At 40.9% G+C, this 15075-nt stretch overlaps 1 protein-coding gene across 3 annotated transcripts in view; it reads left to right on the top strand.

Annotated features, from left to right (window-relative positions):
• LOC121284481 (NADPH oxidase 4) overlaps positions 1-15075 on the top strand; it is a 213785-nt gene that overhangs the window by 70748 nt on the left and 127962 nt on the right. For all 3 annotated transcript variants that reach the window (XM_041199998.1, XM_041199999.1, XM_041200000.1), the window contains 2 exons: positions 3097-3261; positions 12815-12877. In XM_041199998.1, the coding sequence (XP_041055932.1) occupies positions 3097-3261; positions 12815-12877 (228 nt within the window). The remainder of the gene's footprint in view (positions 1-3096; positions 3262-12814; positions 12878-15075) is intronic.

The following is a 15075-nucleotide window of genomic DNA, read 5'->3' as shown; positions in this document are numbered from 1 at the left end:
AAAAGTGCAGGGAGGCAGTAACATGTCGGAGAGTCGGCCAGCAGGTTTCTTTCAGGATTTTTTTTGTCCGCATCCCCTCAATTGCAAATCCCTCTCCACAGGCTGGGAAATTTCTGGCCTTACTGTGTCTTTATCTACCAATTACTTATCAAACTTTTGCAACACTGAATATTGTGGCAATTTTCAGTTAAGAAAGCCAAGAATTTACTGAACTGTATGTACCCATACACATTTAATAACCGATTAAACAACTTATTCAAATTCATTCCACAATAGAACTAGGTAAAAACATTCAATTTGATGGAGTTTGTAACATGAACGTCCAGAATCCTTTCTAGCTACATGGGGCATATTTTCCTCTTTTCATTAATTTAAATGAAAACCGTAGCCAAGAAAATGGATGAGTGAGATCAGCAGAAATTAAAAATGTACTTTTCATTCATTGTAACAATTACATTGAACTAAACTATGTAAATGTTTCCCTTATATTTTAAAGAAACTGCACTCAGCTGGGTTGTGAACCCGCTGCTGTAGTCGGGTGCTTACAAATCTCTGCAGAAGAATTTTAACCTAAGGGTTCTGATGAAAGATGGAATGCTAACTGTTTCTCCACACATGCTGCATGCGTATTTCCAACATTTTCTGTACTTATTTTAGGTTTTCAGCATTTACAGTACTGTATTTTTCTCTTGATTCTTTTAACCTAAGCTGGATGTATGCTTCTTATGGTGAAGGTCCATTTGAATTTTGCCTTAACTGTTGAACCACAGTTACCACTTTCTAAGGTGACAATTTCCTCATAGACCATCACAAGAGGAGTACACTATAGCCTGGTGTAACTACCCTTTAATGATTGGCAGTATAGGAAATCTGTCAAAGTTGATTGAGTGATTCAGAATACCTGCATGTTGTATCAGTGGTTGACTCCAGTATAACCCTAAAATGTTTACTTTTTCTCTTTATTCTTTATGGGATGTTTATGGATGTTGCTGGCAAGGCCATCATTTGTTGCCCATCCCTAAATGCTCTTGAACTGAGTGGCTTGCTAGACTATTTCAGAGGGCACATTGCTGTGGGTCTGGAGTTACAAGTAGGCAAGGATGACAGATGGATAAACATTCAAACTGCCTATGGGAGCTTTTGATGGCCCTAAGCAGAATGGGTGTCTATGGCACCTTTGGCACCCAATTTTATAATAATTGGTAGTGAAACCTGGGATACTGAGGTACACAGGTAACAAAGATGAGTAAAAAAATTAATAGTCACTGGAACAGAAATGGTAATGTCACCCTAGTCAAAAGTTGGTGGAAACACACTTGGCTGTGCAACATATGGAACTGTAGCTGATGTAAAAGGATCCCAGGCACAAAACACAAGAGATAAAGGACTCAGAGACAGCTTTCCATGCAGTGCATGACTTCCCAGTGCATGGGAAATGGCAGCAATGATTATATGTCTAATGATATATGAATGGCCATCTAGAATTAACTGTAATGCTCAGAATGCACAGATTGATCAAGACTTTCTCCGATGATTATTCAATTGGTTTTGCTGATTGCTGTGCTGCATTGATTGGACTAGTTGAGCATCTCTGCTGAGAAAAAAAAAGAACACGGGGGTGGGGCAATAAAAATGGGGCAACTTATCCAAAAGTCTATTGACTTCGGCGGGACCGTAAAATCCCCCCTGACGTAAAATTCCATAACAGATCTCTTTCAACTAACTCCTTGTTAAGTTCAACATCATTAGTGGAGTACATGTTTCATCCGTTTTTATTTTTAACATGCACTACATGTCATTTTTTAAAAATCCAATAAAATTATGTCAACTGACCATAGTAATACAACCTTTTAATCAAATTCCATTACAATAGATGCAGCAACCTTACTATTGAATGTCTAACTGCCTCACCAAAAATGGGTAAGAGTTTGGGCAGAATTTAATGATGGCGATGGCAGGGGGCACTGGTGGGGGCATGTCCACCACCAAAATTGGCAGCAACCCCGCCAATCTGATCACCGAGAGCCCCGAGGGAATTAAGCCCTAATTGGCAGTAGGAACCTTGCCGCCAGGACTCCCAACTCCATTGGGGATATTTAATTAATGCACTTAGGGTGGAAATACTACCTCAGAGAGCAACTGGCCAGTCAGAGAGCAGTAGCTGCTGTTGGTTATTTATTTAGTGGGTCTTGTGGGATCCCTGGAGAAAGGTAAGTGATGGTGGGGTGGAGATTGTCAGGGAGCTGCTCAGGGTGGTGAGGGGGAGAGGGTTTTCTGAGGAAAGGGTAGTGGGTGGCTCTCAGTGGGCACCCACCTTCCTGATGCAGGGTTCCTTTGAACAAAGCCCCCTCACTAGGTGGGAATGCTTGTTGGTCTCTCTGCATGGCAAGGCCCCCGCCTGCCACTAGTTTAATACCAGTGGTGGTGGGATGAGGCCCTTAAGTGAGCTTTCATTACCCAAAATAAGGACCTTAATTGGTATCCAAGTGGGAAGGCCACCCACAAGCCTTCCCACCCCAGACATAATTGGGGGGAACCCCTAAGTGGCAGGGTCCCCACCATACACCCTCCCACCAGATCACACTGCCTCCGAACATGCCCTTGGTGGGGGTGGGTGGGTGCGTGAAATTCTACCCTTTGTTTCAAACCAAGCTACAGATTTTGACAGCAAGCTGGTGAAATTTTTCTTCAGTCTTGAAAAATTGATTAGATCTTTTTTTGCCACTATGACAGTCGTCCAAGAAGTGACCTTTTTGCCTTCTCTAGAAGCAAGCAATTTACAAAAGAAGCTAATGGAAATTTAGGCACTTTCTTTTTACTTTATGTCCAGTCTTCAACCACGTTCAAATTTCTCCTGAGGGTCATGAACACACATTTGTTACAAAACTGATGTAGATTCTGCAGCCCAGATATGCAAATGTGTTGAAAGAAATACTAGAACTATCAGTAGGAACTAACTTTCCTATGTGACTTATTCTGTAAATTTGCTTCATGAACAGCAATTTAAACAATAATCAGAATCACCAATTTGACATAAAAACAGATTCTATTTAGAACTGACATTTTCTAACTGGAATTTTTTTCTTTGCTTTTAAGACATGGCTTTGGGTGTCTGGGCCTCTCTGTCTTTATTGTGCAGAAAGGTTGTATAGATACATTCGGAGCAACAAACCGGTCACCATTGTCTCTGTGAACTCTCATCCCTGTGATGTGATAGAGATAAGAATGGTGAAAGAAAATTTCAAAGCAAGACCTGGTCAGGTAAGTTCAAATAAAAATTTAGCCTACATTATTATAAACATATTATTAGAGTAGGGAAAAATAAACTTGCTATTGTGCACTCACTGAAATATTAAAGGTCACAATTTCCAATGCATTGCATTACATCAGATTGTGTTGGTGTGTGAGTATGAGCTCCTTTAACTACATGCCTCTCTCTCTGTCATCTGAGTTGTCGATTTATCCTGTTTTGTTTTTAATAATAGAGATATTAGATTTTGACTTGTCTGGAAGTGACACTCAAATAAGCAGTAAATAATAAGGAAAACTAAAGCTCCTTTTTATCCCTAAAACATTGGGAGGGAATCGATACTTTTGGCTTTTTGTCTGGAGTTTTGTAAATTAGCACCTGGGGGAGTGACCTTGGGTTGACTGGAGATTGTAACAATTAAAGTACAGAATGTACCAAGGTTAATGCATAAGACTCCACCTCCGAACAATGGGCTAGCTCTGTTAGATTTAATAGACAGTTTTTCAATTCAGAATGGGAGTGGTAGCAGAAGGTTTCCAGCTCCATGCTGGTGAAATGGTCTGGTTAATTCATGCAGTTGGGGCTTGGAGAGGCCCAGGAGCAGTAGTTGCTCAGTGCAGCTGGGGCGATTGGAGCTCAGAGAAACTCAAGGGCAGTGTCAGCTCAGTGAAGCTGGCAGTTGGGGCAAAGGAAAGCCTGTGAGCAATGGAGCTCTGCTCAGAGTAGCTAGAGAGCTGAAACTGTGTTGGTAATTAGATGCTGGAGTGTAGCTTTATGAATTCAGTGAGAGGCAGTCTCAGAAGAGGTTGAGCAACTGGGCTATCTGTCATTGGGCAGTGTGAGTTGGAACAGCTTTTGAGGGAAACCAGAGGCTCTAGATCTTTGAAAGAGAGGAGCTGAAGTCTCTTAGGAGGAAGATTAACTTTTAAAGGTTTTTGTGACTTAAGAGTATTTGTTGAAGTCAGGGTGGGTTGCTGAGAAATTCAGGGCACTTCTCTTGGTTATGTCTATGACTTAACATGCAGTTTGTGGTGTCTTTGGTCACAGTTTGCCTGTCAATTCATGTTTACCTATGTTTATTCTGGAAGTTAAGAGTATTAGATAGATAATGCTTGCTTTGCTGACTTTTGTATAGTAAATGTTCTTCTGTTTGATTAAAGCCATGGAATCTTGTAGGTTTATTCTGTTAGTGAGTAACTGTGGTTTCTAATATCATCTACTTTAAAAGAAAAGTTACTGGTCCTGAACCATTTGTAACAAAATGTGGGGGTCTGGTCAAGGATCATAACAAAATTGAGGGCTCATCCAGGCTTGTAACAAATTGTGGGCTCATCTAGGATTTCAAATCCACAGACAGATGTAGGTGCTGGAACTTGCTAAAGTTGCAGAAGTTAACAGGATCTCTTGGTGAATTTTACTATACCTACTGAAAAGCAGAATGTCTTTGTCAGTTACTGCAGCTTTCCTGGGGAGGGACAATTTATCCCAGAGTGAATTGCAACAATTAACCAACATTAGATTAATAACGTTAGTAGAAAACCTGGAGTTAAAAGCAGGGCTTAAAAAGTAGATATAATTGAGGTAATAGTACAGCATCTGGGATTGGAAGAAGAAAAGCCTGACCCAGGTAGAATGCAGCTTGAATTGGCTGGAATTCAGTTGTAGGGAAAGGAGATTGAAATGGAAAAAAGAAAAAGGGATGTAGTAGCTTGAGATAGAAAGAGATGAGGAAAAGCAAAAACTCAAATTTGAAAGAGGGGCAAAAAGAAATGCAAAGGCTTGAACTTGAACTCCAGAGAGACAAGTTAGCAAGGGAGGAAAAAGACGAGGATACTTTCTAAGAGAGACAGAAGTCAGACTGCATGAACTGACCAAAGAAAAACTTGGATTATGGGATGAAAGAGAGGCTAATAGTTTGGGTGATATATTGAATCCTACTCTGAGCTTTCATAGAACAAAAATCGTTGCCTGATGCCAAAATTCACTGAGACAGAGTTGGGATGTACTTTATCTTCTTTGAAAAAGCAACTACAAAACTAAAGTGGCCAAAGGACACATGGATTCTAATATTGTAAAGTATCTTAGTGGGGAAAGCAATGGATATTTATTCCAGTCTTTTGGAAGAACAATCCTCAAATGATGAGACAGTTAAAACTGCAGTGCTTAATTCTTATGAACTTGTCCCAGAAGCATATCAATTAAAATTTCAGGCTTTAAAAGAAAAGATCGAATAAATCATTTGTAGAATTTGCCAGGGAGAAAGAAATGTGGGACCAGTGGTTTTGAGTGGTGAAACTTGAACAGAGTTTTGAGAATGTGAAGGAGGTAATTAAAATGAAGAATTTTGAAACAGAATTCCGATAGCCATCAGATTATATCTGGAAGACCGCGAGGCTCCTAAAATAAGAGAAGCAGGTTTTGGCAGATGGGTATGATATATCACATAGGCAGCTGATGGGGGTGGGGGGTGGTGGTGATCAGTGGATCCCCATTTGTAAAGCCAAGGGAAACTAGAGGAATATAAAAATTCTGGCTTTACGGAGAAGGCAGAAGCAATTCCAGTCAATAAAGATGATGGTATAGAGGATAAACTTGATGTAAAGAAATCAGTATGCTTTCATTGCCATAAGTCAGGGCATGTAAAAGCAAATTGTTGGAAGCTGAATGAAAAATTGGTGGCAGTAATAGAGATCCTTAAGGAGTCTTCAGAAGACACAGTAACAGTAAAGGAAATGGATGTTAAAACAGGATAAATGGGGCAGTTGCAATGTGTCACCTCAGAACCTTCTAGAGTGGTGGATAGGGATCAGGATCGTCAAGGTGATTCTTCCCTGGATACTGATGGAGTGAGTGATGTTACTGGAGACTATAGAAGCTTGTCTCTAAGGAGAAGTGTTACCTTACCTCTCCAACAAAACATATAAACAAATTAATATTTTGAGAGACACTGGGGAGTTCTGTCATTAATGTTGGCTGATGATACAATTTGTGTTCCAGATGGTTGATGAAAAAAAAGTATTAATGGGGATATTCTTGGGCTTTATGAATCTATACACTAGTATAAAGTTAATTTACGAAGTGACCTAGTAAACTTGGCTATTATTGTGGGAATTGTTCCTAGTTTACCTATTGAAGGGGTAGATTTTAATCTGGATAATGGCAGGCACAGACTGTAACATGGCGGCAGCTATGTTGCAGTAGTTACTTAGCCATGATGAACTTGCCAAACTCACCAAAATTATTGTGGCCATACTCGAGAAGCCTATTGGCAACAACGAGCAATTGAAGGAAAACTGATCAGTGTATAGAACCAATTTACATACACAAAAGATGAGTTAGATAATGGTGAGAACAGTTAGGGTCATGCACAGAAAGTAGAACAATTGAATGAGGACTTGAATTGTCTAAATGATAAACCTGTTGAAGCAAATTCACCAAAGATAGATCTTCAGTTAAAACTTCATAAGCTTTAAGTATCAGAAGACTCTATTAATTATCATGAAAAACGTCTTGAACAGGAAAAGGAATTATTGATGAATAAGAACAGTTGGTTCAATGCAGAACTGAAAAGCAAGACTGACAAACTACTGGAACTTTGTCATGGAAAGAATTATGATATTCTTAACTCGGGCGCAATCTGGAGAGCAAAAAGATTGAGATGTGTGGCATGGAAAAGCAGATCCAGACTTTTAAAGCAGCTAAGGAAAATTTTGAGATACAGATTGAGGTTCTAACGAGCAAATTGAAAGAGCCTAAGGAGCAATTAGCAACCATGGAGGAAAGAATCCTAAATAAACAAATGCTCATGTGAAATCGTCAAACTTGTATAAGGATTCTGCAGAATTTCAAAATAAAAATTTCAATGGGAAAAGCTGAGATCTCAGTGACCCTCAAGGGGTAATGACACCTGACACCAAACCAGGAGTGCTTGTCCGTGTTGTGAAATATGATGCCACAGCAGGAATCCAGGGAAATGGACAGTTCACAAACGACCATTTTAAACCCCAAGAGGATTGGAATGATATGGTTCATGAATTGCTTGGAAGACTTAAAATGTAAAAAGGAAAGTAAAAGTTCAGAATGAGGAAGCTCTTGATATCATTCAAAAAGAATTGAATAAGACACATTTTGACTGTGGATTTAGCTGAGACATTATTTGCAGAGTTAAAGGGTGTAGGAAAAGAAGCAGCTTCTTGAGTTACGACCATTCTATGATGTTTAAATCCTGCTAACCCTACTTGTCACATGTAATTGCCTTTGTTTTGGTTAAGCTCCTATACTTTTATAAAATGAAAATATTACCTGTACAATATGTAGCAAGCTATTGGTGAAGAGGGTTTATGATGATAAGCACTTGTTGTGAAGAAACTGTGAAGCCATTGTAAAGAAATCTTCACTATGGTCAAGCTTTCTTTTTCCCGGGGGAGAAGTGTGAGGGGATCTGTATCTTTGGACTTTAGTGTGTTTTTAAAAATTAGCACCGGTGGGGGTGACCTTTGGTTGACTAGAGATTGTAACATTTAAAGAACCATATGTCCCAAGGTTGATGCATTAGACCCCACCTCAGAACGGGGCCTGACCTTTTTTTTTATTCTTTCATGGGACATGGGCGTTGCTGGCTAGGCCAGCATTTTTATTGCCCATCTCTAATTGCCCTTGAGTTGTAAGATTTAACAAGAGAATTTTTCAGCACAGAGGGGTAGAGGCAACGGAAGGTTGCCAGCTCCATGCAGCTGAAGTGGTGTGGTTAACTCCCTGCAATTGGGGGATCAGAAGGCCCAGGAGCAGTAATTGCTTGGTGCAGCTGGGGAGATTGGTGTTCAGAGATTCAGCAGCAGTGTCAGCTCAGTGAAGCTGGCAGTTGGGACAATGGAAAACCTGTGAGCATTGGGATTTTGTTCAGAGAAGCTAGAGAGCTGAAATCACATTGGTAACTAGATGTTGGAGTGCAGCCTTATGAATCCAGTGGGAGGCAAATTCGGTAGGATAGATTGAGCAACAGGAAGGCAAGCAGTCATTGGGGAGTCTGAGTTGGGGTGGCTGGCTAGATCTTTGAAAGAGAGGAGCTGAAATCTCTCAGGAGGAAGACAGAATTTTAAAGAATGTTGTGACTCACAGTGATCACTACTGTCTGGGTTAGTGGCTGAGAAATTTGGGGCACTTGTCTTGGTTATTTCTGCTATTTAATGTGCAGTTTGTGATGTGGCCGATCACAGTTTGCCTGTTAATTCATGTTTACCTCATGTTAATTCTGGATGTTAAAGTATAAGATAGGCAGTATTTTTTTATTCATTCATGGGATGTGGGTTTCACTGGCTGGGCTAGCATCTCTTGCCTATCCTTAGTTTCCCTGGAGAAGGTGGTAGTGAGCTGCCTTCCTGAACCTCTGGAGTCCATGTAGTGTAGGTACATCCACAGTGCTGTTTGGAAGGGAGCTCCAGGATTTTGACCCAACCCTTGTGTTGACATTTTGCTTTTTTGACTTTTGTATAGCATAAGTTCTTCTTTTTGTTTAAAACCTTGGAATCTTGCAGCTTTATTCTTTTATTCTTTCATGTTGCTCTGCTTCTAGTGGTGCTAGGCAGACGATCCTCTATTTGCTGGGTGCAGGCAGGGCTCCAAGCCTATACCTGCATGGCCTGCACAGTATTTTTCAATGATATGAAGCTGCCTGGCCTGGCAAATTGAAGTATGCCTGTATAGTGCTGCTAGAAGAGATGTTACATGAACAAATTTCTCCCCCAAAGATTCAGCAGATAGATATAGACAGGATGGGCAACAAAGTGGCAAGTGGAATGTAATATGGGGAAATATGGTGTAACATCCTTTGTTAAGTAGGATAGAAAAATAGAATATATTTTAAATGGTGAGAACTTATTAAAAGTTGGTGTTTAGAGGGATTTGGGTTTATTTGGATAAGAAACACAAAGTTAACACAGCAATGCAAATAAGGTTGGGATACAAGAAGCTGCAGTTGTAGAGGGCTTTGGTCTGATGACACCTAATGTACAGTTTTTAGCTTTGTACTGAAGGAAAAATAAACTTGCCTTAGAGAGCTTCACCAGATTAATTCCTGGGATGAGGGGGTTGACCTATGAGGAGAGATTGAGTACAATGGGTCTATAGGGAAGAATTTTCCCCTCTCCGTTGGTGGGGAGGTGCAGGAACGGACACAGGCAGGCTCACCTCCGATCGGTACCCCCAACTGGGGCCAGCCACCATTTTACGTGGGCGGGACAATTAAGGCTCACCCAGCGTGACATCCGCCAGGAAGCGCTATGCGCTCCCTGTGTGGACGGGGGGGCAGGGATTCCTTCAGCTGGGAGTGCGCTCTTATTTCGCGCATGTGTCACATGACTTGGGACATGTCCATCACTTTAACCTTTAATTAAATTTTTAAAAACCCTCATGAAACCTCATCCCACCTATGGATGAGGTTTCATGCTTTTTCTGAAGCCTGCCAGGGCTCCCGACCTGCCGGACAACCTTAAGGTTGGACGGGCAGGTCCATTAATTATGTCAATTACCTTTTAAATCGCCTCAATAGGCTGTTGACAGGTTGGTGGGCGCACAGCTGATTTGGCTGCACCCCCACCGACCTGAAAATTGAACTGACGCAGGGTGACGTACGGAGTTCCGCCCAACGTCATCCTGCATCATTTTACACGTTGGTGAGCGGGCCCCACCCCTGCTTGCCGACCTAAAGGTCCTGGCCATAATTTCTGGAATTTAGAAGGATGAGAGGTGATTTCATTGAAATATGTAAGATTCTGAGAGGGTCTAACTGGGTTGATGCTGAGAGGCTGTTTCTCCTGTCTGGAGAGTTTAGAATTAGCGAGCTTGGTAAGGTCACCTAGGACTGAGGTGAGGAGAAATTTCTTTATTCAGGGAATTGTGAATCTTTGGAATACTGTACCCTAGAGGACTGTGGATAATCAGTTGTCCAGTATATTCGAGGCTGAAATTGATAGATTTTAGGACCTGAAGAGAACCAAGAGATATGGGGTTTGGACAGAAAAGTGGAATTCAGGTCAAAGATCAGTCATGATCATATTGAATGGCAGAACAGGCTCAAGAGGCTGTTTGGTCTACTCCTGCTCTTATTTCTCACACAGTGAACTCCCACTGTTCGCGGCCTCTTCTTTCGCGAATTTGTTTACCCACGTGAAAACATTTGTACACCCAATCACCCATCATGGCCCCAAATCTTCACCCATCCGGAGTATTGGTTCTGAAATATCTTCAGAAATTGGAAAAATACTTGTTGAGGTTCATTTTAAAATACCTGTTTCTCATCTTCAGGGGATTACAAATGAGGGAAAGAGCCTAAAAGCAAGAGTTTGGTTTCCTAGATAGTCAGTGATTGAATTTGAAAGTACAGTATAGATTGTGGGGGGTGGGAGGGTGGAGTGCAGTCAGCTGGTGAGCTACTTTGTAGATTAATGCTTTTAATTTGTCGAGACAGAAATATAAATTTGTTTGGGCAAAAGGTTTAGAAGTGCATCTTTACGAAGTGTGAATAAGTTCAAAGCCAAGCTTCTAAATAGCATGCTAGCATTGCAGAACAGTTATATGCTGGGGTTTGTTAAGACTTGTTAAAATTAAAACTCTAATTGCATATTGTGGTAATGGAGTATTTGTTTATGATGGCTGCATTCAAGGACATGCTTTTTTAACATTTGGGTTGTGAATTTGAGGGATGTCTGCTCAGGGGAAATAGGTAAAGGGTTGGGAGAAGTTTCCACATCTGGAAGAGCAAAGCTCAGATGTACAGCAGGCAAGTAATTTTGCTCTGGCTGGAATCTATGTAATTCACTCCCATTTTAAAGTATGATCGCTGTTTGCGATTTCGCCTGTTGCAAGAATTTGCAGGCATGTATCCCCGCATTACTTTACTGTATTCACTGAATGATACTTGAGATGTCAAACAAGATTATTTCTGCCATTAATCAGGGTCCTAAGGCAGAGTCTGGTTATTGGCTCTGTGGGATGAGAGGGGAATAGGATATTCACACAAAAGGAGTGCAAATTGAAGAGTCCTGCACTGAGGCCTGATTTGTGGTATTGTCAATTTTCTAGTCATTAATTATTTGTGAGGTAAGATAGAAAGTTTGTGAAACATCTAGGGAGAATTTGAGATGTACAGAGAAAAAAAAGTGAAGATAAGTTTTGCAGAAATAGGAAAATGCGTGAGAAAGAGTTAGAAGCTTACAGAGTACGGGTGTATGAAAATCGTAGAGGAGAGAGAAATATGGAGCTTGGAAGGCAAAGACAGAGAGGGAGAAAAAGAATGAAAGTTATAGGATGAAATACAGTTTGGAGAAAACTGCGAGATAAGATGAGACAATGTTACAAGATGGAAGAAACATTCAAACAAAGGCCATTTAAATACCACAGGTCATTTAGTTTCAGTTTCATAATTTACTACAAAATGTAATTTTTTAGTACATTGTAACAGCAAAAATATTGAAACTCAAATTTCCAAAACTAGAACCATCAGTGCAAGGACATGGGGCAGAATTTTTCAGTTGGCGTGCGGAGGTGGACCTGACATGCTGATGTGTAAACTGACGCGTGATGATGTCAGGCATATGTGCCAACGTCATCGCGCCGAGTTGCGATGTTTCATTTGGCGGGCACGCACTGCAGTCAGCTGCACGCCCGCCATTATGTAAACGGCTTATTGAGGCCATTAAGAAAGTAATTGAAGTAATCATTAACACTGCCCGATCATCCTTAAGGTTGGTGGGCAGGCAAAAAGGCCAAGCGGCCTTCGCATTTTTTAGAAACTTCATCCATGAGCGGGATGAGGTTTCCGAAAGCTTTTATTAAATTAATTTAAAAATTTTCATAAATATGAAAACATGTCCCATCTCATGTGACACAGTCACATGCGGAGACATATTAAATAGATTTTTGAACCATTTATTTCATTATTTCAGTATCCTTTCAATTTCCCTGAGGCAGGGAGCTGCTTCAGGGAGATTGAAGCGCTCTTTCGTGAGCATGTGCAAAAGAGCGCTGTCCCCGACTCTCCCTCCTCCCCCTGCCCGCACATGTAGCACTGACTGTTAAGGCTTGTGTATTACGCTGCGCAGGCCTTAATTGGCCTGCCCAGCGTAAAATAGCAGCGCGGAGCCGATCGCAGGCGGCAATCAGCTCCACAACCGCCCTTGCCCACTCTTGCCGAGCCCACCCACTGCCTGAAAAATTCAGGCCCTGAAGTGATGAAAATGCACAATAATAGTGGTAAATACAACATAGGTCAGATGAATTAGCTGCAAAGCACAACATTAAAATCAAAATTGAGCCTAATTATTTGAAAACAAAATGTCAAACTGAGCTTTACAGATTTTTGGTAGGCAAGGATATTAAGGGTTGTAGAATCAATGTGGATGGATGGAATTATTATGTACATCAGTGATACAAACATACAAAATAGGAGCAGAAGTACAATTTTGAAGGACTGAATGCCCTAATATTGTTCGTATGTTCTTAATGAATAGACTACTATTATTTTTGGATTCACTAATTATTTTCTCTCTCTCCCCACATCTCCTTTAGTACATTGTTCTGCACTGTCCGAGTGTGTCAGCATTTGAGAGCCATCCCTTTACTCTCACAACAGTAAGTCCAATCAATCTTATGTTTTTATCAAAGCAAGCCATCAAAGCAGATTCATACACTTAAAAGGCTAAAGATTCAGATCACAAATATTGTTTTTCAGAAATTAAGAACTAGAATATCTTGTTTACAATTTGCATGCCTGTGGTGAAAACTTAGCAGCAGTATCGAGAATGTTTTGAATTAAATCAGTATTTGGTTTCCTAAAATGACATGAGTTCCAGGAGTGCTGTATGACTGGGATAAATATAAATTTATAACAAATTCTGCTGATTTGAAGCATTTTTGGAGCCTGTAAATTTAATCATACACTTCTTTGTTAATAAATTGTTGTCATGTTTTGACACCATACATAGTGAGTAAATATAAATAAAAACCTAAATATTAATTTTGAAGGCTTTGCCCATATAGCTTTATCTGCTAAGTGGTGCCTTGGAACATTTAGCTCAAATTCAAAATTTTCAATTTTTAACTAGAAGTTGATAGAATTACAAATGTTATATATTGTAAAAAAGGCCTTTGAAGTCTACAAAAATTCCACTGAGCAATGCCTGGTGTAACTTTGGTAGAAACCTTGGAGAAAAGATGTAAATGGGCATTTCTGCAATTTCTGCAGCAGTTCTACTGAGGGTGCAGCAGGAGATGGGAGAAACCCCAGAGAAATTCTATCACCTGTCACTGCATATTAAGAATTATGCATGGGAATGCCCAAGAGTATGTCTATGGTTTATAAAAGTACAGCACTATTGTCATGCCTGATGCTGAATTGATCTTGCTTTAACAAGCGTGTTCTGATTAAAATAGAGCATAAGTTTTTTCCCCTTGCATACTGTGGCTGGCAAGAAAATACAAGGGGTTAAAGTTGAATACTGCTACCTCTTGCCAGAGATTGGAGAGAGTAAAAATAAACAGATGAGCTGATGTACAAAAGCAAAATACTGTAGATGCTGGAACTCCGAAATAGAACAGAAAATGCTGGAAATGCTCAACAGGTCTGGCAGCATCTGTGGAGAGACTCAATGGGACAAATTTTTCCCCCATCGGGGGAGAAGTGCAGGAGTGGGTGCGAGCAGGCGCGCCTCCGATCAACACCCCCAATCAGGGGCGCGCTGCCATTTTACATAGGCGGGCCAATTAAGGCCCACCCAGTGTGACATCCACCAGGAAACGCTATGCACTCCCTGTGTGGGCGGGGGGAGAGGGAATTCCCTCAGCTGGGAGTGTGCTCTTTTGCGCACGCGTGCGAAAGAGTGCAATGATCGGCTCCAAATTTAAAAATGTTAAAGAGACGAAAACAAAATTTCCCTGACATGTTCCCTCATGTGACACTGTCACATGAGTTGGGACATGTCCATCACTTTTGGTGAAACCTTTATTAAATATTTAAAAACCCTCATGAAACCTTATCCCGCCCTTGGATGAGATTTCATGCTTTTTCTTAAGCCTGCCAGGGCCCCCGACCTGCCTGCCAACCCTAAGGTTGGACGGGCAGATCCACTAATTATGTTAAGCACTTTTTAAATGGCCTCAATTGGCTGTTGACAGGTCAGGGGGTGCACAGCTGACTCGGCTGCGCTCCTGTCGACCTGAAATGGAAATGACGCAGGGTGATGTCGGGACTTCCGGCCGACATCATCCTGCGTCATTTTATGTGTCGGCGAGTGGGCCCTGCCCCTGCTCGCCGACTGGAAGATCCTGCCCAATGTTTCACAGTTCTGATAAATGGTCACAGACCTGAAACGTTAACACCATTAGCTGCTGTACACATTGGCTAACAAGATTTTTAAAAAGGATGTGTGATTTAGGAAGGCTTTGATTTGCAATTATCCTTGGATGGTAAATTATCATAAAGGTGTTTCAAGGTGTTTGGAACACATCAATAAGTCAAACCATTTTATTCAATTACAGGCATCATGTGAGGCTGTTCACCCAACAGCTGTATTCATGTAGCTATTTTGAATTCCCTGAGTGCTTGACTGGCTAAGTGTAGTAATGAGAAATACAATTTGTCTGGGATATTTTCAAAGGTATCTGAAGCTCTATTTTGGGCAATCATTCTGAAGTAGCAATCATTCTGAAGCCAGAAAGTCAGAAGTTTCTGTGGTACTTAACAAGTAAATGATCATTCATCATGGGTCAAAGTTATGGGGGGTGGAGTGGGGGTGTTATACATGGGATATATCTTTGTTTTGATTTTGAAG

Source organism: Carcharodon carcharias, chromosome 11, assembly GCF_017639515.1.
Source record: "Carcharodon carcharias isolate sCarCar2 chromosome 11, sCarCar2.pri, whole genome shotgun sequence".
In the NCBI taxonomy this organism is placed as follows: Eukaryota; Metazoa; Chordata; class Chondrichthyes; order Lamniformes; family Lamnidae; genus Carcharodon; species Carcharodon carcharias.
This window is presented reverse-complemented; position numbering and strand designations above follow the sequence as displayed.